At 36.7% G+C, this 27,782-nt stretch overlaps 1 protein-coding gene across 8 annotated transcripts in view; it reads right to left on the bottom strand.

Moving 5' to 3' along the window:
• Nucleotides 1-5,293: 5,293 nt before the first annotated feature.
• The window catches only part of Hook1 (hook microtubule tethering protein 1), a 58,232-nt gene continuing 35,743 nt past the window's right edge, over nucleotides 5,294-27,782 (bottom strand). The window contains exons 11-22 of one of the 8 annotated variants that reach the window (XR_001784220.2): nucleotides 27,023-27,224; nucleotides 26,299-26,409; nucleotides 21,317-21,404; nucleotides 21,177-21,237; nucleotides 17,368-17,508; nucleotides 15,805-15,898; nucleotides 14,998-15,041; nucleotides 13,681-14,297; nucleotides 13,018-13,118; nucleotides 11,002-11,103; nucleotides 9,070-9,138; nucleotides 5,294-8,539 (exon numbers count right to left, since the gene is read on the bottom strand). Coding sequence is in view for 4 of the 8 variants with exons in the window: in XM_030253920.1 (XP_030109780.1) it covers nucleotides 8,369-8,539; nucleotides 9,070-9,138; nucleotides 11,002-11,103; nucleotides 13,018-13,118; nucleotides 13,681-13,763; nucleotides 14,263-14,297; nucleotides 15,805-15,898; nucleotides 17,368-17,508; nucleotides 21,177-21,237; nucleotides 21,317-21,404; nucleotides 26,299-26,409; nucleotides 27,023-27,224 (1,258 nt within the window). In the remaining 4 variants the exon portion in view is untranslated. Of the gene's footprint in view, nucleotides 8,540-9,069; nucleotides 9,139-11,001; nucleotides 11,104-13,015; nucleotides 13,119-13,680; nucleotides 15,042-15,804; nucleotides 15,899-17,367; nucleotides 17,509-21,176; nucleotides 21,238-21,316; nucleotides 21,405-26,298; nucleotides 26,410-27,022; nucleotides 27,225-27,782 lie in introns of those variants that run through there. The other 7 variants (XM_030253920.1, NM_030014.2, XR_001784219.2 and 4 more) reach the window with 7 other exon arrangements.

Genomic DNA, 27,782 nt, shown 5'->3' with positions numbered 1-27,782 from the left:
AGGAACGGAAAAGGCTGTTAAGAGGGACAGTGACATCAACCTTAGCTGTTACAAGCAAGGAAAGAAAAGGAAGAAAAGGTTGGTTTTCCCCATTAATTTGTTAAATGTATGTCCCAACATTGCCCCCTTCTCCTCCCAGTGCCCCCTTCCACAGCTCTCTCAGAAGGGGAAGCCCACCACCACAGATTTCCTCTCCCTGGCACATCAAGTCACTGCAAGACCAGGAACATCCTCTCCCATTGAGGCCAGGCAGGACTCCCAGAGAAGGGATGAAAACAGCAACCACTCACAATAATCTCCATCCCAAACTGCCTACAAAATGTGTAAGGACAAAGATGGAGTAGAGATGAAGGAAATGACAGCTCAAGCAATGACTGAGCCATGCCATGGGCAAGGTGTTTTGTTTTTTGTTTGTTTGTTTGTTTGTGGGAAGAGGTGTCTGTAGTTCCTCTTGTCAGGTAAAAGGGCGGAAATGAGAGGCCGACTATGCTTTCCTCCTTTGCTACTGACTAAGATGCATCTCTAGAAAAATGAGGCCACGACTAACACCAGTAAAATCAGGCTTTGACATTACTGAGCTGAGCTCAGTCTACATTCTGGATAGGTAGGGTTTGTAGCAGGATCTGGGACGTTTCAGAGTCACTGAATAGAACCCTAAGGAACCATAGGCTCTGGCTAAACCAACTTGACATTTGTGCTGAAGACAGGCCAGGCCTAAGCATAGGGATGTACAATAAAGACTTGGGGTCAAGTGATCGTTCACTTTCTGAAAGTAAAACTACAGATAAATTTTTAAGTGGAAAATAGTCTCGTTTCATTCTGCTTAGGTGGCAGAATCCTAGAATAGAGCCATTCCAAGTACATTTTCTTTCTTTTTTTTTATTAATATTTTTTATTACATATTTTCCTCAATTACATTTCCAATGCTATCCCAAAAGTCCCCCATACCCTCCCCCCCCCCCACTTCCCTAAATTGGAAAAGAGGAAGTCAAAATATCACTTTTTGCAGATGATATATAAGTGACTCCAAGTGCATTTTCTTATTTGGTAAAACTGCTTTACTCTTTTTCTTCTACGTGGTAAAAGTGGATGGAGCTGTACCTTAAAAGCAGCCTCAAATTAAGAGTATTTTCAACCCAGTTCAACAAATACTTACTGGCTGTAGATTATAAGGGAGATACTGTGAACAAGGAGAGGTAGAAGGGCACTAAGACCTCAGGGCCCTCAGTCTAGTGAGACAAATATGCAAATAAATTGTCATCCAAAGAAAAATTCACCACATGCATAAATATACATGTGTGTATATGAACTCATAACTACAGCAGCTCATTATTTCTTCACTACTAGCAATCTTTGGGGAGGGGGTACTTGGGCAAAGTCCCCAGAATGATCTATGTCTTACTTTAAAGAGTAGCATTGCAAATGGTGCCCTGGTTTCTCCGTTTCCTTTCGCTCGTCCCTCTTCTGTGGCATGACGTGAATTGTTTAAAAAAAAGACCAGGTGTAATTTTATATTGATAGCTTCCCATCTTGGCTCTCTGGAGACATTTGTTCCTTAAGGCTTGTTTCTGGTGTTCACTGTAGTTTTTACAGGGGTGCCCTGGCTCTTCTTGGCACAATCCCCTCTATTTTCACTCTAAGGAGTATATCACCTGTCCTGTTAAGAGTTTGATATTTTGCTGATTAACTTAAATCCTCCTGCCTGTAAGCTTAGTTTTAAGAAAATCTGCATACACGTGGGACATTATTTCTTCACGTTCCCGCATGAACGTACCCTCAGCTGTCATCTTTCTTTGATTGCAGTCAGAAATTAGAACCACAGATGCTGACTGTTGGCTGCATTTTCTTCTTCGGACGTATTTTTTTCCTTCTGCTAATTTCATTACCATCTTTCAGAAACAGCGGAGCAACATAGCTCTGTGAGAATCTCTGTTTCTGCCCTAGTTCCCAGCTGGCTTCCCTGGGTCTACCCTCCACACTCCCCTATATGTGTCTCATGAGCTGGCAGCTGCCTCTGTGGATACTGGTATTTTCTGGGTCACCCTGTGTTCTTGTGCACTCACCATGAGCTGTTTGTTCTGCTCTGGCACAGCAAGAACTTTTCTTCTGAAATGGTTGCATTAAACTGAGCAAGAAGAAAGGGGCCAGCTGCAAAGGGTGCCTTCAGGAGCTGGCACTGAGTCACCAGTGGTGCTGACTGTACCTACTAAGGTCAGAACAAAGGCTTCTCTTTGTCCAAATACATCAGGGACCAAAAACATCACAGCACTCTTATGCACATCCAACTACATTAAAAGACCCCAGGGAGTCTCCTGGTGACCAGATGAAGTAGGCCACGGCTCTGGCTAACTGTCCCACCCAAGGTTTGTCAGTTACCTTCTGCTCTTGATATAAACAGCTTACCGTACTTCCCCCTGCCTACCTGAAAGACAGAACAGCATCTGCTCTAAAGGCTTCCTGGTAAAGGGAATCATTATCCCCTTGCTGGGTTACTTTGTTAGTCCTTGTATTATTTTACATAATGGCCTAATAAAGCCAGGAAAGGCCACATGATTGGCTTGGTTAAGAAGATGAACAAACATTACAGGAGTAGCCCCTGAGTGCCTGAACTCAGTTCATGTTTTCTGCCACGTCTTAGGTAACAGCCATTCAGCCTGGTCTCTCCAGTGTGACAGAGACAGTATCTTCAAGATGGGCATACAATGCACAAATGTCTTGGTGTTTGGCACTGGGATTTTAGAACTGTTACTACTTTAACTTCCCACCTGCTTTGCCATTTGTAAGGACCAAGGGAAGATGTCAAAGAAACACAATACTTGGTCAAAATATAGTAATTATATCCCCATAACTTTTTTCTCCCAGGCAGTTTGATGTTTTCCTTACAAAGCTCATAGAACAGCATGTGCTTTCTACCAACTAGCAGGAGAGTGGCAAACTCTTTTGGTTGGCTAAACAAGACCTGAAGAAAAGGAAACGGACAAAAAGAACATGAAATGGAGAAATCTCACGGGGCCTCAACACTAGACAACTGGGGACTGTGGAGAGAGGGAAAAATGGTCTTCCTGAGGGTACAGTTCTCCCCAATTGCTTATCCAATATCTAGAGGTCAGTCTTGAGGTCATATACATATAGGGCACATCACCCAAAATGAACAGGTACTATTTATATATTTAGGAATATATGTATATATATTTTATACGTGTGTGTGTGTGTATATATATATAAAACAATGAAAGAAAAAGAGACCATAAATTCAGAGTGGAGGTGTGTATGGGAGGAAATGATGTAACTACAGTTGCAAAAAAAAAATCATTTAGAAAGAGAATCAATATCTTAGATATGTTTTATAAATCCATATATTTTAACATATTTTTTCTTTTTCTTTTTACATGTTTTAACAAATATTTCTCCCAGTCTAAGCCTCTTTTCAATGCTTTGTTCTCTTTGGAAATAAATCTTTATCAAAACAATTTTAGCAACATTTTTCCTTAAACATGTTTTGAAATGTCAGTTAATAATAATTCATCTACACCAAGACGGTATTTTTTCTTTTTCTGAAAGTTCTATAATTTAGTTATATGTGAGATAATGTATATGTTACAATGTTATATGTAGAGAATGTCAAAGTGAAAAATACAACAGGTTTAAAATTTACTAGAAGGGATTTAGGAGTATATATCAACTGGCAGACAGGTGAACCAGTAAACTTAAGTTAAATTGTGATTTCCACAGGACAGAAGTCAAGAGAAGTGAGCAGAACTTCACAGGTACATGTGTGAACAAAACCCAAAATCTCTCTAAAAATGAAGACACAACTTATTCGTAGCCAAGAATCAGGAACATCCCGCTGTGAAAGTTACTGCATATATTTTCACAGTTATGGGCAGTCATAAGTAATGTGTTCACCACAAACACTGGTGGCACATCAGAGAGGTGGCATGGAAAGTGGGGAAAACTGCTAGAGATCTCAAGACATTCTTAGCTTTTGGGTTGGTAGATGTTACTGGTTTGCTAATACATTTTGTAAGTTTTACACCTTATAATAGCTACAAAGATGACTAAGCATCGGTAAAAATAATTTTGGCTCTGGATCTGTAAAATTCCAACTCTCCATGATCATAAGAGTTCTAATCAGTTAAGTAATCTACAAATTACAACTCCCAAAACAACTTGAAGTGACTGGAATCTACCCTTAATAATGTAGTTAGTGATACCGTACTGGTCAAGACATCAGTCTTGATGAATTAAAAACAAAATGATTTTGGTTTCATTAGGGCACCACAACATTCTAGAGTTGAGTAGTTAAGTTCTAAAATAAAGCTTGGGAGGTATGCTGGGCATCTAAAGTGAGGCAGGTCTTTCACTTTGTGCCCTGTCTCTATCCTTTTCTATCTGGAACATTTGAATGCTTCTGTGATTATTACACACCTACAGACACATCAGCAGCATCAACAACGCCAAACATTTCCATACAGGTTTCGAGAACACAGGACATGTGCTTTTCTAAAGTCCAGGTACAGCTTGTGAGGATAAACACAAGCTGGGCATGGTTACAGTGATGGACAAAGAACAAAATACAAACTAGCTTTACACAAGAGAATCTTGGACTACAAGCTCAAAGCTGAAGGGTTCAAATGTGATTTCTAGGACCCATGAGGCAATAGGGGTTACGGGGCTAAGAAGAGCATGCCCATGTTCTGCATATTTAAGCTCAGTACTATTCCTATCCAGCCAGCCAGAACTCATGTGGCCCTAGTAACAAGGAGGAAAAGGTATGTGGTCCATGCCTAAGGTAATGCAATAAATTATTAATGAAGGAATTGCTACATTAAAGGAACTATTAAGAGATAATTCAAGGACAGATATTGAGGTTAGTCCTCAATATAACTCAAATTATTTGCCTAGAAATGTTCTGAATTCAACATTATCAAAAGATATCTACATTCTAATGGTGAAGCTAGAGACAAAAAAATACACAAAAATCACTTTTTTTGTTTGTTTGTTTTTTGTTTTGTTCGAGACAGGGACTCTGTGTAGCCCTGGCTGTCCTGGAACTTCTCTGCAGACCAGGCTGGCCTTGAACTCAGAAATCCGCCTGCCTCTGCCTCCCAAGTGCTGGGATTAAAGGCATGCACCACCACTGCCAGGCGCAAAAATCACTTTTATGTAAGCTGTTTACACACAAAATGTAAGTTTGAATTCACGTGATTTTGCTTACCAATCGAAGTGGGTTTAGTCCTTCGCTAAAATGGAAAATAAATATGCATTTGTAGCCACTAAAACCACAGCAAACTGAATCAGAAGCAGAACTTTATTTGCGTAAAACATTGCACAATTTTATTGACAATTATTTATTCAAAATAATATTCTAAATACTTACAAAAATAAATCAAGTATTGCTTCTTCTAGTTTTCAAGTGTGACAGCATTTGCCATAGAAAATAGAAAGGACCTTTTTAATAAACTAAACACTTCACTGAAACTTCAAGTTTAGTAACTACACACTATTTCCTCTGATGACTTGTGCTTTATAAATGTGTGCAACAAACAGGATCACAGTAAGACTGTATGTATAACAAGTCATTTACATTCATTTTTACACAAATTGTCAGTACTCTGGCATAAACCACAGTCACTCCCCACATGCCAGATATACCACTATACAGAAGTACGTGTGGTTGTGAAGTGTATAACATCCAGTCATCAAAGACCAGATATTACTAAGGGATACTCAGCTAGAGGTTGCTAGGCAAGACATTTTTTTTTTCACTTATACTAAATCATTAGTCAGATCATTAAAAAAATAGAATAAACTTCAAATATTTCTCAATACATTAAGTTTATCCCAAGATAAACATCAGTGTCATAATTATATCCAAAAAAGAGAAAGGAGTATCAGTCGAGGAACAGCCACTTGAAATTCAAGGTTGTTTTTAACTTTATAGTCACTGCAACACACATTTTTTTGTCAAATCCATTTTATGCACTCAATCTTCCCTTCAATACACTTGGAGAAGTCATGGTTCTAGATCTGATTTCTACCTGGCTGGGCAGCAGTCTCACTGCATAAATTATACAAGGAAAGAATCTCACCCTGGTTACAGCTGAATTTCTATAATTAATCTAGATGATATAGAACTTTACACTAGTTTTGTATAAACATGTATCAAACATTCAAAATTCTACTTAAAACTAGAAAAATCAGAAAATTTGCTTGTTTAATTAAGAAAAAAGAAACTATCCATATATTCTTATTTATGCTACATTACTTACAAATTTATGAGCAATTATATTGGAAACATAAATTTATTGAAGTTGACGTTTTACAGTCAGTTCCATGAAAAGGGAACTTGTAAAATCTCAATTATAAGCAAATACAAACACTACCATCAATGTCTTTATTGACAAAAATATACCCAAATGTCATAATTTTTAGAAAATGTTAAATAGCATGCTAAGTAATTTTAAAGTCTTATTTTACTAAAAGACACAGGCAAGCAGACACCATAAACATACAAAAATACAAACCAACAGTGTAAAATGTAGACAAGAATCATCAAAATCTAAGAGGTAGTGAACAGAAGGAACCCTGATAAAACAAAATATCCTGGCAGATGCCACTAATCTCAAAGACCCCAAATCATTGTGAAATTCTTGTTATTTTAAGTGGTTAAGAATTACTGGGCAAGGATTTACAGGCAATTATCTAAATGAGTTAACACTGCAAATAGAACAATACTCATATTTATGAAGGACTAAGAATAAAATGTAGACCACAGCTCCACAGCCTGCCAGCTCAATCTGGCTTACTCAGCCACCACCACCCCCTTTTTGTTTATATATTACATATCCCTTCTTTCATGCTATGATGAGGGCAGAGGTGAGAAGCTGACCCAACAAGGGTCATGCAGCCTGCAAGTTTACACCTTCACCCAATGACTGGCAATGTTCTGGGAAAGCACACTGTTGTCTCCCTTGTGTCTGCTGCACTCCTTTCCCCATCTGATTCCTCTGTACAAGTGAAATGGACGTAACACTTCTTAAATCTGTAGTCTAAGGATCAAAGAATTTCTTCAAGTTACCAAAAACCAAGATTGTGACTCGCTGCACATGAACTCTCAACAAACTCTCAACAATGATGGAAACGTGGCTACAAAGTGTTGGATGTGTGACTGACTCAAGAGCAAACCACCTGTGGCTACATTAAGCAATGGGATTTAACAACTAATATTCCAAAGCTGTGACTTTAAAAAGTGACCCCAAATTGGAAAGTAACACCTCTGGAAAAAACAATGTTGGGCAGAAATGAACCGAATGCCACAAATACAGCTCCAGACACTCCTTAGAGGCAAGCAGAAACCAAAATGGTTATAAGCTATTCCATCACTATTTCTTTTCAATAAAGAGGCAAAATTATACATGATATACTCCTTCTTAGAAAGCAATGCCCACAAGAACACCATGCTCCAAAGCATGTGGCTATTGCAAAGTGTAGCTTGCTTTTCATCAGAAACACAAATGTCAGTTTACTTCCTATCCTAATAGTTCAGTCCTCATTCACAGCAGTACATGTTCAAACTGGCATACAACTCAGAGAAGCTGCAAATTTCTAATGAGTCACTTTTACAGACAAAGTCACTGCAACAGCAGTTTTCCAAGCATTATAGCTTCTACAGCATGCTGAAGCATCCTCTAGAGGGCAGAATTTGCAAAGAGAGGAAACTATACACACCAGACTAAGGAATTCACCTTGCACAGTTTTTCTCCACATGTGTAACAGGAAACTTTTCCATAAAGCAAATCTAGATATTAAATGACAAACTACCCATTACTTTATGCAAATTAACTTGACTTGCTGTTACAACTAAAAACATAAAGTTGGAATATGCATTTGCTTTCCCTCACAGGATGCCATTTCAAGACAAGTATTCGCTTCATCACACTTCCAACTACTCCAATGTCCTGCCCAGAGACAGAGCTGATACTGTGCTCTGCTTTCTAAGTAAGCTGAAAATATTAATTTGATATAATCTGACTTAAATATAGTTGATTGTGAGGTTGAGAATGCAGCTCGATGAGCAGAGCTTCTGAGTTTGACCCCTAGAACTATACAAACCTGCCATGTGGTCTACAACTACTTCCGTTAATCCCACCAGCGTGCAGAGACTGCAGGAAGGACTGATCCGCTGTTCAAGGTCATCCTTGAACACACTGTCATTTCTATGCCAGTTCAGGATTATGAGACCCTGTCTCAAAGTGAAACCAAAATAAGACTAGCTGCTACCAAGCATCTTAACCTTTGTTTTCTATCTGGTAGTTTCTTGGGGTACAGATATTCTGAGGCACTTCCGTTGTGTTTGCTTTGCAGACTAGTCAGATGCTGCAGCTGGGACCTTAACAGAGAGGTTTCTTCGGGTGTTGGTGATGTGCCGCTGCTGCGCTAAGAAGGAACGTGCAGGAGCAGCCGCAACGCTGTCTTTGCAAGCACTAGCACCACTCACCAGCCGAGACTCCATGCCCAATTTCTGAAACGCCAGGCTCTGAATGAAGAAACAGATAAATAACACGCTAAATGTAATGTAATTATTACAGCAGTTCTAGCTGGCTAATGCTTTCTTGCTTTGGCTGAGAAAAAACTAAGGATTCAAAAGCCAATTCTTCCATTTCAGACAAAACTAGGAAGAGGGCATAAAATTCAGTGTCTCTCTTTTAATTCACTGAATTTTACATCATTGTAAACAGCAGCCACAAACTGCATGCCAGAACTAAGTTTAATTATAACAAAAACATTTCAAAGCAGTTATGTATGTGTTAGAACATCACTTTACTACATCATACAGAAGAGCTCAGATACACAGATCTGGAAGGTGCAGGTGGGTATGATGAATGCTATCTGGACAAAATACTCTAGCTTGGTCTACTGGCTTTCTGATGAGGGAAGGTATTACTCTGTCAGTAGATCTTGTAACACAACTGTATTGTACTAATATAAAACTTATTTCCTTCTATTATTCTGGTCAAGGAAGAGATCGACAGGGTTTAACCCACTCACCACTGAAGCTCAACACACCTTGTTATACCAGGCAGAAACAATGAGTTTTTCCTCATAATCCCTCAATTTTGCTACTTTACATTCACTCTGCAATAGAAAAGAATGACTCAGACAGTTAAGATGTCGATATAGTGTCCCCCAAAATTACATTCACTCTGCAATAGAAAAGAACAACTCAGACAGTTAAGATAGTGATAGTGTCCCCCAAATTACTGAAAACAAAGTAAAATACTATCTCACTCCTGGGAGAATAGAAATACATGCGTTAGTGAGGTACATAAATAACTAAAAATAAAGGAGTGAATTATGCAGAACACAATCAAAACAGCTTTTGGAAAGACAATACAATGTGAAGAATCTTCATTTTAGAAATGTTACTCAGAAATAGAAATTTAAACACATATACAAAACACCCTTTATGATCAATTCCTGTACTACTAATTCTTATGATCTGAGACAAAAGCAACTAGCTAAAATATCAACATGGCACTGTATCTAAGGAGTCAAAACTAAGAAGAAAGGACAGAGCAAACAAACTGCTAGGCTCCTCAGCACAACATTTCCTTATTTCTTCTTGGCTCCTTTTTTTACCACTCACCATGACTATATCCATGCACTAATGTACAAATTGATGGACTTTTATTATTCTAATACAGACAGTTCTATAATTCTTATAAGCAACAGGTATAGGTGACACACATAAAAAGTATACATAACAGTGAATGCTTGAATCTTCCCTAAAAAAAACAGCCTCACAGGACAGAGAGTATGCAGGTCCAAACACCTGGAGAGCAGTCCCTGCAACTCAACTTCTCTTTTTTCTTATGTACAAGGAATGAATGAGCAAAAATTAAGCACCCATATGCTTTGAGTTAATTGAGGCTTTTCCTTCAGAATCATCTAGTGAGTATCATTGCTTTTTTTGGAATATACTTTGAGTATTAGCAATGGTGTGCATTGGTTCCCTCTGTAAAATGAATGGTCAACACACTTGGAAAACTAAGATTTCAAAAATTATCCAGTCAAGTATCCTTACTTTAAATAGGACAAACCCATGCCAAGAATCAAAAGCGAAAGATGAAGACTAAGATAGATTACCAATACAGCTGCAAGTCCAGCCTCAGATTTATAAAACAGTTAATGCTACAGAAATGCAAGACACACTTCTTCATCCTCAAGACACTTCAACATGTATCAAAAGATAAAAATATAAATAGATAAAGATATAAATATAAAGAAGGCATACTTCTGCCATGCAATGCAAGAGGACTCAAACATGGTGAGAAGTTCTGTTTTGTAAACACAGGCAACATGTCATAGAGGGAGAGAGTTGGACATATGAGTTAGAACTTGACAAAGCAATGTATTTCTTCAGACGTGCACTTTGCCTGTGCATTTCATACCCATGGCATTGTCTGGACAAATGATGATAGCAGGCACACACCAGCCTTGTATATAGATTCTGGGTGTAGGAAAGAACATGTTAGAAGTTTTGAGTGAAAATAATTCCATCACAGCTCATAATTATTTGGTGGGAAATCATACAAGGTAAAGGGTATGAACAAACTGTTCTAGTTATGTGAGAAGAAGCCAATCATAGTTCATGGGGGAAGTCAAATAACACAGCTCAGCATGGCCTCTAAAGGAGTATGTATCCATTCCAAAAATAGTAACTCTGAAAATAGTAATCCTGTAAAATATTTTACCATAGAAACTAAAAAAGCAATTAATGAATCTTACTTAAAACTGTACAATACCACATCCACCTTTATTTACAAAAATGACTTAAATACTAGTATAAAAATTGTGTAAGAAAAAAAAACTAAGAACTCAACCAGTTATCAGGATCCCACCATGATTAACAAAGGTTTTATGAATGGCAAACACGACAGAGGTTAACTCCCAGGACTCCATGGAGAGGTGAGGCGCTAATGAATGTGGAGATGTTACCTCTAGAATCTCAATTCTTCTTTCCTTCTCCGCCAGCTGCTTTCTGAGTAACATTATTTCTGCTGATGCTGGATTTAATTTGGGATCTAAAGTTTTTATTACCTACATAAAGGAAAAAAGTCCATTTTGACTTTACAGGTATCAAGAACACAAGAATATGCTTTATAAAAATTATAGATTATCCACAAAGTCATTAGAAATTTGTTTACAACCAAACCAAATTCATCTTGTACATCTTCAATGACAACAATTTAGTCTTTCTGTTACTTAAACTTTGAGCACTGAGGTTTGTTTTGCTTTTTAGAATTAGATTTATTAGTTTTATTTTATCTGAGTGCTATTTTTCAAGGTGACATGGTCATGACTCCGTAACAACTTAAGTCAGATCATGCCATACCTGTACTCAGAAGCCTTCTGTTTTCCACTTTACTCCCAATAAAAGGTAACCCTGAATGCAGGGCTTTCACTACCTTCTTAACCTCATCTCTCGGTATCTGCCTACATGTATGGATGTGCACCGTATGTATACTTTGTGTCCACAGAGACCAGAAGATGTCATCTGATTCCCTGGACCTGGATGTACAAATGGTTGTGAGCCACCAGACAGCTGCTGGAAATCAAACCCAGGCACCACAGGTTTATCAAATCTATTTGCTTTTTACTTCTGAATTATACCTATGGTATATGCTTTTTTCTTCTTAGATGTTTAGTGTGGCCATACGTGTGAGCTCTGCCACTGAGGTTTGCTGTTTCCAGGCCTGGCCTTTTATATATTTCCTCAGAAGTTTTTATTGTCTCTCTTCATCTAGTACTGTGACAATGTTACGTAAACCTCGGGCTCCAAAGTTAAAGCCTGAATGACTATTTCAGAGACCCTCCCACTTATGACTACATACACTACAACTAGGAAAGAAATGTCCAACATGTGAACTCTTGAGATTTGGGGTTCAACCTTTGCTACAGCTTACATTGACACCTTAACTGGTAAATATATGGAATCTAAATATAAGACAAATATACTACCAGTATTTTAAAGTTGCACCACCACAAAATCCCTTAATTCATTAAATAAAAAAGAATATATTAACATTCTGAGAGTATATTTATATGAAAATAAAGACTGTGAAAATATATTTTCACAGGTAACTTAGTCAAAGTATAGAATAAGGAAAAGAAAGGCTTTTAGAAAAGTCTGGTGAACATCAAGATAGACTTTAAGTCTCTGAGGTGTAAAATAAAGCCAACTGGACACATTCTCAGAGATGCCCTCAAAAGGTGAACAATTCTGTCCAGTTTGCTAACATTCTAGTAAAATTAACAAAGATTATCCAGTCAAGTATCCTTATTTTGGACAAACCCACACCAAGAATCAAAAGCGAGAGATGAAGACTAAGATAGATTACCAATACAGCTGCAAGTCCAGCCTCAGATTTACAAAACAGTTAATGCTACAGAAATGCAAGACACACTTCTTCATCCTCAAGACACTTCAACATGTATCAAAAGATAAAAGTCTAAGGAAGACATACTTCTGCCATGCAATGCAAGAGGACTCAAACATGGTGAGAAGTTCTGTTTTGTAAACTCAGGCAACATGTCATAGAGGGAGAGAGTTGGACATTTGAGTTAGAACTTAACAAAGCAATGTATTTCTTCAGACGTGCACTTTGCCTGTGCATTTCATACCCATGGCGTTGTCTGGACAAACATTAGCATAAAAGTTTAGGTTCATTGTTCTGAAGTAAAAGACTTTCTACTACAGCAGCCACTTTGTTTAGTAAGTTCACTCCTTTCTATCAATGTTCAAGCTGTCCCTAAGGTCATGTTTACCTGACACTAAGATGGAATGTTACTGAGTATGCAGGAGTCACATAGAAGACACCAGACCTCACAGACAAGGCAAGGCAAGGTAGAGAACAGCAAAGTGACTAGATTCGACACCAAGCGGCAGTGCTCTCAGAACTGAGTATGATAGAACATGGGCACAGGGATCAGCTGAGGGAGGGTGTCACTCACATTCCTGGCTTTCTCTAAGTACATTTTGTATCTCTCCTCCATTGCTTTCATGTCTTCATCTTTCTTCTGAAGAGCCGCTTCAAGTTCACTGATCTTTTGGGCTATTTGTGAAAATAAAATTAAATCAATTATTACCTATTAAAACACTTGATTTGCACACAAAACTTGTCTTTATCAAACTTATTTTCCATTGGCTGGTAAGACTGTTTCCAAGAAAACCCTTTAACTTCTTCTTTGTTATTCATTCTTATCAAAAACAAGTAAGGTACCCTCAATCACTGTCTATAATCTAGACACTTCTGTTCTTTCCAGTAAGCATCACAGAAACAAAGTATACTGTTCACATCAAAGAAAGTAACACACTGCCTGACTTGACGTTTATATTTTAATCCATTCTGAAATTATTTTACTCAGATTCTATAGTATTAACTTGACTAGCATATACAATGTTTGATACTCCTTTATATCAATCAGTTCATCATATTAAATTGATTTTCCTTTAAAATAACATCATATGCAAATGAACTGAGCTTTTAAAAATAGCATGGTTCTTATGCAATGTGCCTAACTACACACACTGTGTAAAGACAGACCTATTTTTATCTCCTTCACTAGAAGGGGCAGAGCCTGAGAAGGCTGATCCAGATTTTAATGAACACTTACCATTCTGACTTATATCTGGCTGAAGGTCTTCAATGAGCTCCTGTTTCTTCTGTAATTCTTCATGGACTTCTGTTAGTTTTTCCCTGAGTAGCAGAGAGAGCATGGAGCTTGGTGTCAAACAGACTTGAGGATAAAAACTTGTCTTCGCCACACAAATTTTGGGCCTTCAGGCAAGAATCTGTCTGGTCCTTAGTTTGCCACAGGTTAAAAGGGAACATATTTTTCTAAGTACATTGATTGCGGTGAGGATGTTAATGCACCTGACACACAGAGCATTCCAAAACTCTTTCCTTGTTTCTCAGCACCTCCACTTCCTATGCAAGAGAAAGGAAGCGCTCTACAGAGTTAGCAGCCATATAAGCAAGGTGGTAATGTCTGCTTGGTTAAGTGTGTCAGATGAGATTAGCATTGGGCTGGCTGGCAGGCATGAGCAGGTGAAAATGTTTTCTTTGCTTTTGGTAGCAGTGGTGAGGAGTCTAGGAACATCAGAGCACAGGCATTCCTCCACCAAATCAGAAAAGAACAGTTTCCAGAAGCTTCTACAACCCTTCCCCTTTGAAATGAAACATCAGTTTTACTTACATATGAGCTTCCAACTTCTGCTTTAATTTGCTGGACTATAAAATTAAAATAGTTGCTGTTAAGATGACTCAGTTGCAAAGGGTAAATTACCCAAACATCTAAGTCTCTGAACATCTTTTGAAGGTATATTATGTAAAAATAGTCTTCAAAGCATGTACTTGTAGCAGCACAGTTTCTAAAACCTAAAATTTTAGGAATAATTTCTATATCAAAGGGAAAGGAAGCGAGAACAGGAAATGAAGTAAAAACACAGGAACAAAGAAAACTTCTGCACATTTTTCAACACAATAAATATTAAACTTGAACTTGGAGAAAAAATAGCAAATATAAGCTGAATGTGATATATTGAGGAGTATCAAACATTTCAGTATCTAGATAACTATTAAAAACTACAGATTTTAATAGTTATCTTATAAAACTACTATTATAAGTAAAAATCACTTTAATATCAACATTAAAATAAGACAACCGGATTTTTGTCAAAAACAAATTTAAAATAGCAACTTTCCTCTTTCAAAAGTAGTACTTTAAATCATAACACCAGTTCTACATTCACTAAATACCTATAAGGTTAAAAGACACAATCTGATAACATGGACAGTAACAAATGAAAAACAAAACATGAATTATTCTTCAAAACACTGCAACCCAAAATGTAGTTTCCTAAACAGGTGCCATCTTAAAAGTATTCCCTAACGTGGCTTAGCATTATCGGTATTAAAGAGGGTACAATACCGTATATATGCACATATGAGATGCCGCCATGCATGAGATGACTTCTATGTTCCAAGTCCCCAGGGAAGAAAGAGAAAACCATATAAAGTATGCAAAACACAGAAAGGAAATCCCTTTCAAGTTTGCCTTTCTACTTTTCCTAACTTTGGAGCTTCCTCCCCCACCAGTACTTCTATCAACTGGTATCTGCTAATACATCCAGGTCTATCTACCTTTTTTTTTTTTTTTCAACTACATATATCTTTCTCAATTCTTTTCTTCCCCACATATATAAGTAAAGTATGGAAAAACTGCTAGATATGTCACAATACCTCTTTTTACGTTTTCTTATCTTAGCCCATATTGTCGGAGAGGTTCTGGTGTGGTGTGTGAAGGGAAATAATGGGAGTGCTGTCTTCAAACTGCACAGTTTAAGTCCTGCACACTGGTCGTGATTGCCTGAATGATCTGTTAGGTGTAATCACTTGGTTCATTCTCATTTTCCTATTAGCAAGTTTTTTCTCAATTTCACTTTTCTTCAGGCCAACCTTAGTTAAATCCCAGCAGATCCATTAGGTTTCAAATTATACCACTCTCTTAAGCCAAGACTTAGAACTTAAGTATAGATGCTGAGCAGCACAGATAGAAATCATCTTATGATACATATGAATAATCTATTATTATTCAAGTTGGCAAACCAATGCATCTGCTATGCAGATATATACGGTATTTGAAGGCACCCTCAATGAGAAGGGTAGCATTTCAAATGCAGACAAGTGTTAGCATAAATTATTAGAGAACTTACAAGTTATGGACTCTATTACTTACACTTTCACCTTCAGACTTAGAGCCCTGTTCTTGTAATGACTTCTGGAGGTCCTCAATTTGCTGCTGTAGTTCTCCGATGCGCTCTTTGCTCAACCTATTGTGATATGAGTTGGTATTTATTTATTCATATTCAATGTCCAAGGAGTTACAGAGTTATAAAAGTGCATTCATGCCTTTAATAGAAATGCTAGCAGAAAGAAGTACAAGGTGATTATCTGTGACAAGCACAATATCTATAACAGGCTGTAATTTCTCTTCTCTTAAAGCATGTATATACATATGCAGAATGTAGTCATGGGTTTATCATGCCTTCTCAATTCACTAGAAGCTGAAACCTAGCATTTACAGGGTTAGCAAGGCAGTATTTTGCTCACAGAAAAAAAGTTCAAGTGTCTGAAACTCTAAGGTCGCTTTAAATCTGGTAAAAGCTACATAAGCACACTGTCCAGCTACAACTGTCTCTATAATGAGTACCCCTGTTGATGAGGTAAGTTAGTACTCAGCAGTCAGATCAACATATGCTTTCAATGTGAAAACCAAAGTTTATAAGCTGTTTAACTAACTTCAGTAAGTTTTTGACCTTCTGTCTCCATGTTCTTATTATTAACAGAAAAAGTATGATCATAAGTTATTAATTTAAAGTGACAACTTAATATAAGTGGTCCCCCCAAAGTATCTGTATGTGACTATTAATTATAAGGGGGGAGATAGCTCAGCAGAATGCTTGCTTGCTTGCTTGCTTACTTGTCATGTAGGACCCCTGAGATTCAGCTTCTAACACTGAAAAAAACTGCTAGAAGCATAGAAGAAAGGCTATTATAGAATATTCTGACAGGACATTCATAAAAGCCAGGTGTGAGTATTCTTTATGATTATACAAGTCTCAAACACTTCAGTAGGACCAGGGAAGCATCCAATTTGCTGCTACAATATGCAGATTGTTCCTGTGGCAAGTTGAACAGAGTCTGAATTTAAGTGACTTAAGAAACTGACTGCATGAAGTGGAAGTGAAACTTTGCCTATGTTTACATACTGCATTGTTTCTATTCTCATGTAATATTTTATCACTAGTTTGTCATTTCCATGTCCAAGATTGTAGAATAACCAATATTATTAAAATATAAGTGAATTTTTTATCTCAACAATATAAATCTCGATAAAGCATTTTATTCTATTTAAAAATTTAAGTTTTGATATGTTAGGTTTTGCTTCATATAATATTGTTGAAATTAAATAAACTTCAGTGTAAGAATTTTAGAAACTTGATTATACAATCTGTGTCCTATCTCTACTCCAACTGTAGTAGCTGTCAGACCATTACTCACTTGATTTCTTTGGAGTTGTGAGGATATATAGTGAAATTCAGGAATAAGTAGCTTAGCTAACAAGACTATTACATGAAAATATCACTCATATATTTTATGATAGTATCACTCAACTAAATTCCTTCTTTCTTGAATACAGTGGTGCGAAACATCTGCTTGCCTATTTATTCAGACCACAGCACTGTATCCCACTTCTATGTAATGGAGGAGTCCCATGACATCTAAAGGCAACAGTCACCTTTGCTCGGTTTCCAGCTCATTCATCTTGCGGTGCTTCTGCTCCAGTTGCTCCTGCAGCTGCTCAATGCGTTCATTCTCCGTCCCTTCTTGCTGTAGGCGAAGCATTTTGTTTTCATGCTGGAGTCGAATGAACACCTCTCTTTGAAAAGAGAGTTGTTGAAAAGAAGGTTTGTTTTTCAGTTTTTAAAAATAAAATCTACTATAGTCTATTCAAATCGTTGCTACATTTTCTTATTTGTGTGTATAAGTCCATGTATACGTTTGTGCACACATGTTACAAGGTATCCATGTAAAGCAGCTTGTGAGTCAGCTTGCTCCTTTACGTGTGGGTTCAGGGACGGCACAGGAAGGCAGGGTTGGCAGCAAGCACCCTAACCCACGGAGCTAGCTCACTGCAACCACCGTATTATTTTATTTTAAGGGAATGTGTATCTACTCAATAGCTCTAGTTTTAAAATATGATCAAAACTTCTGAAAGTTTTAAAAGAAACACTGTATGTCCTGCAAGGTCACAACTTAAAAGAAAATTGTTAACAGTAAATGACCATGAGTTAGACCATTAAATAATTATCCAAGTCCCTAGACAATGATTCTATTTTAAATTTTAGCAACTTCAGAAAATGTAGTATATGATCTTAATATATATAAATATATAATAAAAACAACAAAATGTAAGAAAAACAGTTTGCCTAAAAACTTTATTCTTATGATCATTAGTCTCTATTTTTTCTTTTAAGAAAGTCTTTGTGTACATGTATCACATTTTCATTATCTACCCCAGTTGAAGGACATTCTGTTGTTTTCATTTCTTAGCTATTATGATGTTCAGTCCTCTGAACATATGTCAAGAAATGGTTATTTTTAACTTTATGAAATTGTTTGTAAAGAAAAATGGAATAATAAAATTAGCAGGTAGTGTTGGAAGTAGAAAAGTAACTCAGATCCAGAAATACAAATGCTCCATTTCTCTTGTTTGTAGTTCCCAGCTCTGACTCTCTAGGACTGAGTATCAAACTGGAGTAAGCACAGAAACCTGGAAAGTACACGGACCATGGAAGACACAAGCTCTGGAGAGAACAGCAGGACATAGGCGTTATGAAGGAGTGAAATGGGAAAAATGGGCAGAGAAATAAGTTGGGAGGAACAGAATAGCACAATACTGAGAGACAGACAGACAGACAGATAGTGAAAGGGGGAAGGACGGATAAATACACTAAGGATATTTTCTGGTGGGAGAATTGTTTGCTATTTATCTAAAACTACATATATAACTGCACCACTTGGTGTGGTTATACTTCCCCCAAAGAACCAAAGACAAAACAAAACAAAACAAAACAAAACAACCACCCCCCCAAATTGTAGGTAGGATAAACCTTTCTAGTTGCTGGTTAGAGGTATCTAGGAGATTCCCAAAACAATATAAGCTATTTCTGTTGTACTTGGTTGCCTCTCATGAGGCTGGACGTAGGTCCCTGTTGTAGAAACTTTGGGCTTAAGAGAAATTCAGCAGGATCTGACCCAAAAGTCTCTATGAGGATTAGATTTTACAGTACTCCAAAGTGCTAAGGAAAATAAAACAATCAATAGTCCTACGCAGTGTGATGCTTGTGAGCCAAAATCACCAGCAAGGCAAGACAGCCCAAAAGTTGCAATACTGGCATTTATATCTTGGTAACTGGAATTAAAGCCCACTAAACATACTACTAGCATGTCCCCATAAGAAAATAACTTATAAGTGCATTCCTTTTCTTTTTTTCCTTTTAGACAGGGTTTCAATATGCACCATAGCTCTGACTAACCTCGAACTCAAGGAGATCTTCCTGCCTCTCCCTCCAAAGCACTGGGATTAAAAGCATGAGATACCATACTTAGGTTTTAAATGCATTTCTAATACTTATCCCTATGCCCATGGATAAGTGTACCTCTTGTTCCTCCAGCCAAGAAACTTTTTTTGCTACTGCACAAGACCATTACAGGAAGCCAGACATTGCCAAAATGTTGAGAATAACTGATTGTGGGGTGCTCAGGCCAACTACATCTACAATACAATCCTCCATCTAAGTGTCAGGAAACACTGAAGAAAACGTGCTGGGAAATTGCATGAGCCAGAGGACCAGCTTATGTCTGCCATGAAATCTATCTCTGATGTAAGTCAGGGAAGGTGCATCCATGAAATCTCTACTTTTTGACTGCCTAAACAAGACCTGAACAGTGACAGCATCAGTCGGATGGGGAACTCTCACAAGACAAAGATTATACTGAGATACTGCTGACAGTCGGTCTTCTCCAGGAATGAACCTCTAATAGGTTATCCAACTTCAAGTGGTGAGAACCCAAAACACCCAAATATCAGCAACACTAAATGGACTCAGCAGGTAGGATTTGTTGAACTACACATGTAACAATGACAAGTAAATAAAGAGAGCTAATGAATGAGAAAGGGCACACAGGGGTTAGTGGGAATCAAGAAATGGTATAAATATAAATACATATATATGGTATATTAAATATTTTTAAATTATATTAATGGTTCATATAATTGTTTTAATGTACTTTGCATAGAGACGCAAAAAAACCCACAAAGTTTATTTTAACATTAAATATGAAATGTATATTTTCTCATTTTTCCAAATCTTGTAACCTCAAAGCAACTACTTTCAACAAATCCAAAATTTTGTTGTTATAAATGGCAACAGCATCAATCTAATAATTAAGTTCTACAGCCTTGAAAAACTGATTTTAGCATAATGATAAACTCAACAACAAAGAAAGCGATTCTCACTTTACAAAACTATTCAGAGGCTTATAATGACATTGCTGTTTTGTCTTATGTGTCTTAAAATTATTTACTAAAATGTACAGTAAAGCAAATTTTGCTATATGAATTTTAGGCACAAAGCACATGGCCTTATAACCTAGCATGAAAAGTCAGGTTACAAATTTAGACCATTACTTTATGGGCTTTTGCTTCGGATGTATTTTTAAATTTTTGCAATCTATAAAGTTTAAATGTGCCAAAGAGAACTTCAGTATTATTTGTCTATAATATTCTGAGAAAAAAGATTTGAGTTCCTAAAAGTTACCTACTATATATTTCTTGTATATAAAGTATTAATAAAAACCAGCTGGTACTGGTCATCTAGGGATGAGATGGGGTGGCAGGAATGGGTAACAACTGTTACTGAGTGTATGTCTTATGGGTGCAATAACCACCATTCTAAAATCAGATAATAATGGTGATGGTCACAGTGTGGCAGTGACAACTCTGAATACAGTAAGAAACAGAAAACTATTTTTAAGTGCATGGATTATATCTTGATAAAATTAAACAAGGGATAATCTGAGTTTTAAGAAATAAATCCTGACTCTTGCAAAATTCAAGGAATATTTTACAAGTGGATAGATAAAATACCTAATTCACCATAAACACAACCAGAATGAAAGACAGACTGAAGGGAACTGCCTACATTTATAATTTGTTTAATCTTCCCACTGCCACTGACAATGTTTCTATTTTACTCACATAGATCTGAATGTCATATATTAAAGAGTTTTTCAGAATTAAAAAAAAAATTAAATGGTTTCAATACAATACAGACCATGTCATAAAAACTAAACTGTTACTCTGTCAGTAACTAATAATTCTTTAAATTGCTGGAGTAAAAAATTAAATTTGTTTTTGGTTCTATGGTAATAAACTTTTGTTAAAGCTTAAAGGTAAAAGTTAAAAAAAAAAAACAGAAAAAATGAACTGGCACGAATGCACTGGCACTTGTACTACTGTATTATCAATCAGTACAGCGTTACCTGTATTCCACGGGCATGATCTCAGCAGCAAGATTTTCATAACTTTTTGTAGCAGATGCATCTAAGCAATGAAAATCAATTAGTGTGTCATCAGTTTATTTCAGTCATTAGAAAAATAAAGTTAAATCTAGCCAACTCACCAGCTTGGTTTAAGTGATCTTGCTGTGCTTTTGAGCACCGCAGCTCCTCATTCGTCTCCTTCAGAGTGTCACGCTGTTCTATCAATCGCTAGAAAAGAATTGTTTTGTCAGCAGTTATAACCCCTTATCAACCAGTAGATGACAACTGTGTGTGTGAGTATGAGTGCGTGTGTGTGAGTGTGCGTGCGTGCGTGCGTGCGTGTGTGTGTGTTTGTGTGTATGGATGAGTATATGTACAGTACAGTGGAGCTGAGTTCTTTGTGAGTTCCTGCAGTTTATTACACATCAGCAGAGGCAGTTGAAGCCAGAGAATAAGGAGGCAGAAGATTAGAATTAATTGCTAGTTTGTTTGAACCTAAGCAGACCAATTCAATGAGAGAAGCCAGATTGAGTCAGTGAGCATGGAAAGGAGTTTGAGCCAGAACAGCTGAGTTGAACCCGCCAGCCCGAGTTCAGAAAGCGTGAGTTTATTCAGCAGTAAGCCTCTGAGACAATTATACCTATTGAATCAGTTATTGTTATAGGCTTAACTGTAGCTTCTCTATATAGGTTGTGGGTTTTTCTCTTCTCACCCTTTATCTCCCCCATGCAATTTCTCCGCCTAACAGTAGATAGGAAAGAAAGAGGAGCAGAGAGAGAGAGAGAGAGAGAGAGAGAGAGAGAGAGAGAGAGAGAGGTGCCTGGATCTGTTTCGTCTTTAAGCACGACTACTAACAAACTGCATCCAACCCTCCTGAACAACCAACAACCACACTCTGGGCTCCAGTATTCTATATACCGGCTGAAAGGTTCCCAGAATTCCAAATGTCACACAGTCACAGAAACTATCTGCAGGTGGAAAAACCATGTCACTGCTAGAGCACAAGGAAAATCATAGTCAAGTTACTGTGGACAGTCTAAAGTAGTCCCATACCCCATACCTGGCATTAAAATAAAAACATATTCCTATAATATTCCTACATTTTTTAAAGAAACCAAAGTTCCAAAATTGTCACTTCACTACACTTAACATCCAGAATACATTTAAAAAATCCTTACATAATAAAAGCCAACAACTGAAATAAAACATGGGAAGGATCTTAAGAACCCTTTTATAAGAAGTACTATATAGGCAAACATCCATAAAATATACTCCCTCAATGTCCTTAGTGATTATAGAAATATAAGTAAAAATTGACGTACTACTTCACATTCAGTAGGATAGCTAAGATAATAATAGCTAAAATAAACTAAAACAACAGGAAAGTATTGGTAAGGATATAGAAAAATATATTTATTATGTCACTATGCCACCTTTCTTAGTATGTTCTAGAGAAATGAAAAAGACCCACATAAAAACATGTGAACAGACCAGCAGTAATATTTCTAACAGTCCAAAATGACTAGAGCCCTAGTGTCTACACATTGATGACAAGAGAAATAAATCATGCTGCATCAACACAATGGGCATCATTCAACCTGATGACGTACACCTGTCTGGACCGATCGAGGAGAGCCTAAGGCAGCAGGTGACTTTCCTAGAAATGGGCCATCCTTTTGCATGGCTCCAATGGGCAAAACTCTGAACTGCAATGCCTTCAAGAGAGCTCAACTTGGGACTGATTCTTGTTATCGTTATGCCTTTCCTCTGATTATTAAATTAGTCTAATAATTCCTAGGCATTAGCCCACCCTATTGGGTAGATTTTCTGCAGATCAATGAAGATGTACTCTCTTGTAGTAATGCTATGTAGAAAAATAGATGATTTCATAATTCCTAATGATGACTCTACAGAATTCCTAAATTTATACAAGTAATTTGGAGCCCTCTATAGAAGAAAGCTACAGTTTGGATTCTGTAAATCATGATGTTTCATAGGGTAATTACACTAGAATAATAAATCAGGCTTGGGACAAATTTACTATCAGGAAAACTTCTAGGCTAGTTATGAAACCATTATCTGATAACTAAAGGTCATTAAACTGAGATGGACAATTTAAGTATAAGAACAAAAAAAAATATTGGCATGATTTATCTACACAAAACTTCAAAACTAATGAGACACAGGCAGATAATTTGCCTTTTGACAAAACCATGCTAACTAATGACATAGACCTATTGTTTTAAACTTTTAATTAACTTGTGGAGCTAGTGACAGATAATGAATGTTTAGTTCAATACATAATAGAAGAATTAATGGAAACGCATGTAAACATTCCCACTGAAACTCCTTATTCAATTTATTGACTTGAATTAATGTCTTGAACTTGCAATGAACCTTTTTGGGATATAAAGATGCTTGAAAACCATGTAATCTAGTCTCCTGAGAAACTACAGGTACCAACAACAACAACAACAGGGAGAGGCTTTTTACTTACAAGAAGGCTTCAAGTCAACAATAAATAGGAAAAGGCTTTTTCTTTCACCAAGAGAGACGAGGTTTTGTTTTGTTTTGTTTTGTTTCAGAAATAAAGAAGATGAGATTTTTTTTCTTACTTAGGGCTTTTTCTTACTTGTATAAATAAAAAGGTAAAAGTTTTTTCCTTCTTTGAACAATAAAACTTGGAGCTTATTTTTTTATCCAGAATGAGTGAGTTTTTTTCTGCGTTGGCACTTGTTCAATGAAATTTGCTCATGGGGGCTTTTGCCCCACCCACCAAAAATAATTATTTACATGTGCAACATATATGCATATGTAGGTATAGGTGTGTGTGTGTGAGAGAGTATAAGTGAAACTTGTAAAGTTGATGAAACACATGGTCAGGCTAGACCAGAGTGTATGTTTGAATGTGTATTTTTCTTTGCATATTGTCTGCATAAGATTTTTCTTTCTACATGCATGCATGCATGACATTCTTTTCCTGGCTCTTAAGCATTAAGTAACTCAGAACTCCTGATCAGTGAGAAGATGTGTGGAGAAAAAAACAAAATGCCAGAACAATTATTTCTCTACTTAACCCATTTCTGCTAAACAACGGGTTTTAATCTCCAGACACCAACAGTTTCTGGCCACAGCATGGCAAAGAATTAAATAAGATAAATACTATTGATAGTAAGCAACTCTTACTCTCCCAAAGCCAAGTTTTGCCTCCTGAAAACCACTAACATTGTGCTCCCACTGCTGCCATCCAGAGAGAGCAAAGCCTGAGCTAAAATGTGGATGACACTGAACAAGATAATCACAAAACCTGCATGCTCTAGAGAGGCCAAAAAATGCAGAGACAGCAAACTTATATAAATAGTTGCTAAGAATGATAGACAGCGGACTCGACCAGTACTTGGTGGTGGTAGTGGTGGCTTAATTCTGTAGATATATATTAAAGCGGTGTATGGTGGTTTATTTTAATTTTCAGTTCCACTGAACTATGTCTAGAATATCAGCAAAGCACAAGTAAGTGGTTGGCAGGGGTGGCATTTCAGAGATGATTAGATTGAGAGCCCTGAACCAATGAGTGGATTAATCCTTGGTATATTCACAAGAGCATGATATTAGATGGTGAAGAATAGAAGCTGGAACTTAGTGAGGAAACATTTCTGGGGCCATGTCATTGGGAACTTGGCACTTGCTCTGGTGCCCTCTTGTGCTCCCCTCTCTCTATCTACCATCACCATTGGGTGAAAAATCTATTCCTCTAAAATGTCACTGCTTTTATGATATCCAATCCTACCACAGACCTATCAAAAAAAGGAGCCATTTATGAACTAAAACTATAGTAACTGGTAAGCTCAAATATATCTTTCCTGTCTGCATATATGCCAGGTATCCTGTCAGAGCAAATAGCTAAATTTGACACCCTTGGAACAGCAGATTTGTAAAGAAGAACACATGGTATGTTTATATATGCTAATAAACCTGTTTATGGTTCTTGCTTTAAAGTGGCTGGCTGAAAATCACCAGTTAAAAACCAAAGCAGAGGACCTAAGACTGCTACTTCATTATCCCTCTTGACCAAAGCTAATGCAATTGAATAAAGGATGCGTGAAAATGGGGAGTTTTTCATTCCATTATAAGTCACCATCAATTTCTACCATCAATGTCTTCTAACTTTCATTACTGAGCTCTTATACTCTCTTGGTTGAGCTTAGTACTATGTATTTTATTTTGTAGCTATTGTCACTGATTTAGTTTCATGATTTTTTTGCAATAATCTCACTGTTAGTGCATAAAGCAGGTACTATTTTTGTCCTACAACTTTACGGAATTTCTCAATTCTAATACTTCTTTAGCATTCGATATAAGAATAACTGAGTATTGCTAAAATGTCAAGCCACCCGAAAATATTCATATTCAGTGCAAACTCCATAGAAGGAATGATAATAACATTTTTACAAAAGAATGAATGGGGAAAAGCTTGAATTCCTATGAAAGCACAAGAGATCCTGAATACCACAACAATCGTGAACCAAGCAAACAATGAGAGCATCACAATACTTGATATTAAATTAAACCTGAGAGCCACAGCAACCAGAATCACAGTACTTGCAAAAATTGACTGGAGGAATGGAACACAAGTACCATGAATAAAGCCAGTCCTTTATAGTCAACTGATTCTCCATCAAAAACAACAAAACTTACACATTGAAGAAAAAAGAGGGCTGGAGAGATGGTTCAGTGGTTAAGAGTACCAACTGCTCTTCTGAAGGTCCTGAGTTCAAATCCCAGCAACCACATGTAATGTGGCTCACAACCATCTGTAATGAGATCTGACACCCTAGTCTGGTGCATCTGAAGACAGCTACAGTGTATTTAGATATAATAATAAATAAATCTTTTTAAAAAATGAACCTCAATTATTTCTGTCAAAAAAAATTAAAAATCAACCCATACTTCTGTGTACTTATATAGCAACTAAAGAGGAATTAAAAATTTAAGGCAGGGAACTAGAAAATCATTAGGAAGAAAATATGGTTAAGAATTAGGATTAGGGCTATCCAAAGCTTAAAAAAACAAAACAAAACAAAAAAAAAAACAAACACACTTTGCATCAAACTTTTAGGATCACCTCTTTTTCCTTGAGTAAAGTTTCATGTTTTTCTTCAAGCCTCTTCATTTCAAATGCTAGTGTATCTGCCCTTTTGGATTCAGAGGAAAGCTTTGTGTGAAGGTCCTGAACCTTTGGGCAGAAAAAAAAAAAAGGGAAGAAAATAGTTCATGATACTCATAAACTTTCAGGATTGAATAAATAAAAAGTCTGATTAGAAATAAAATGTCTAATATTAATGTCTAATTCTAAGTATTTAGAAAAATAGAACATCAAAATAAGAATTACATAAAATTCAACACAATATTACTTTAATATGCTTAATATATTTAAATTATTAGTAGTATTAATATATATATATTATATATATAATAATTTTTAGTATAATTAAATAATATTTATAAGTAGGTTTTACTTTAATATTCCTCTAGGTTGTTTGATAAATGTCAAAGCAGAGTATTTGAAGGCAGAGCTCCATTCTCTACCATTGTTGAAGCGTTTGTCCAAATAACAAAGGAAGTTTAACAGGGAAACCTGAAGAGCTCAGTAAAGAGGTGCAGGACCGGGAAGTCAGACTCTTTAAGCATTCCTTAAACTACAATTGTACAAAGAAGAAACTCACTGGAAGCAGAAAAAAAAAAATACTACACTTGATGCCTAACTTGTGCATTATTCTGAACAAAGCAAAGAAAATCACAATATTGAACTTCTAATTGCATCAATGAGATACTCAGACATGTCTCACCTGGCGCTTATAGGTCTCTAACTGTGCCCGAGCTGCGTTGGCCTTCTTCAGCTCTTCTTCCAAGCTCACAGTGTTATGCATATACATCATATTTGTCTCCTGTAAAGATTTCACCTGTTTGCGGAGGTCATTTAAATCTTGTAGCTTCTGACGATATACCTCCACTGTTGACTCCAGTTTATTTGCTTTGTCTGACGTAGCCCTACAATAATAAAACACTTTTTTTCCCAGCTCTAAAATGTATCTTCTGAACAATAACAAAAATATTGGCCTAATTTCGAGTTCATAATTTTTGCTATAAAGTCATCATATAGTAAATCACTCCAAACCTGGTAGGTTGATAGACTTTTAGCACAATGTATCAAAATTTTGTACACATGATTAAACAATTCTCAGCTATCTGCAGGTCTCAGGAAAACTGGGTATATAGTTTATCAAAATGTACATGTTCTATATGCTCAACATGTTCAAAATTGACTCAACTGACAAATTTGTCTGGTGAAGCATATTTCTTTAGAACTACATTTACTGGGTTAAAGCAAAAATTAACTGAAAAAAATCAAATCACTAAGTAGTAGCTATAATGACTTTTCAAATGTGCATTTAAAATGGAAAAAAGTTATAAAAAATTGTAACAGAGTCCTAGAAAGATGGCCCAGTGGCTGAAGGTGCTCCCCTCCAGCCTGACATCTAACTAGGTTTGGTCACCAGAACCTACATGGGGGAGGAGAGACAATTCCTACAAGGTATTCTCCCAAAT

Source organism: Mus musculus, chromosome 4 (genome assembly GCF_000001635.26).
Source record: "Mus musculus strain C57BL/6J chromosome 4, GRCm38.p6 C57BL/6J".
Classification (NCBI taxonomy): Eukaryota; Metazoa; Chordata; class Mammalia; order Rodentia; family Muridae; genus Mus; species Mus musculus.
Note: the sequence above shows the minus strand (reverse complement) of the source record. Positions and strands in the feature narration are given on the sequence as shown.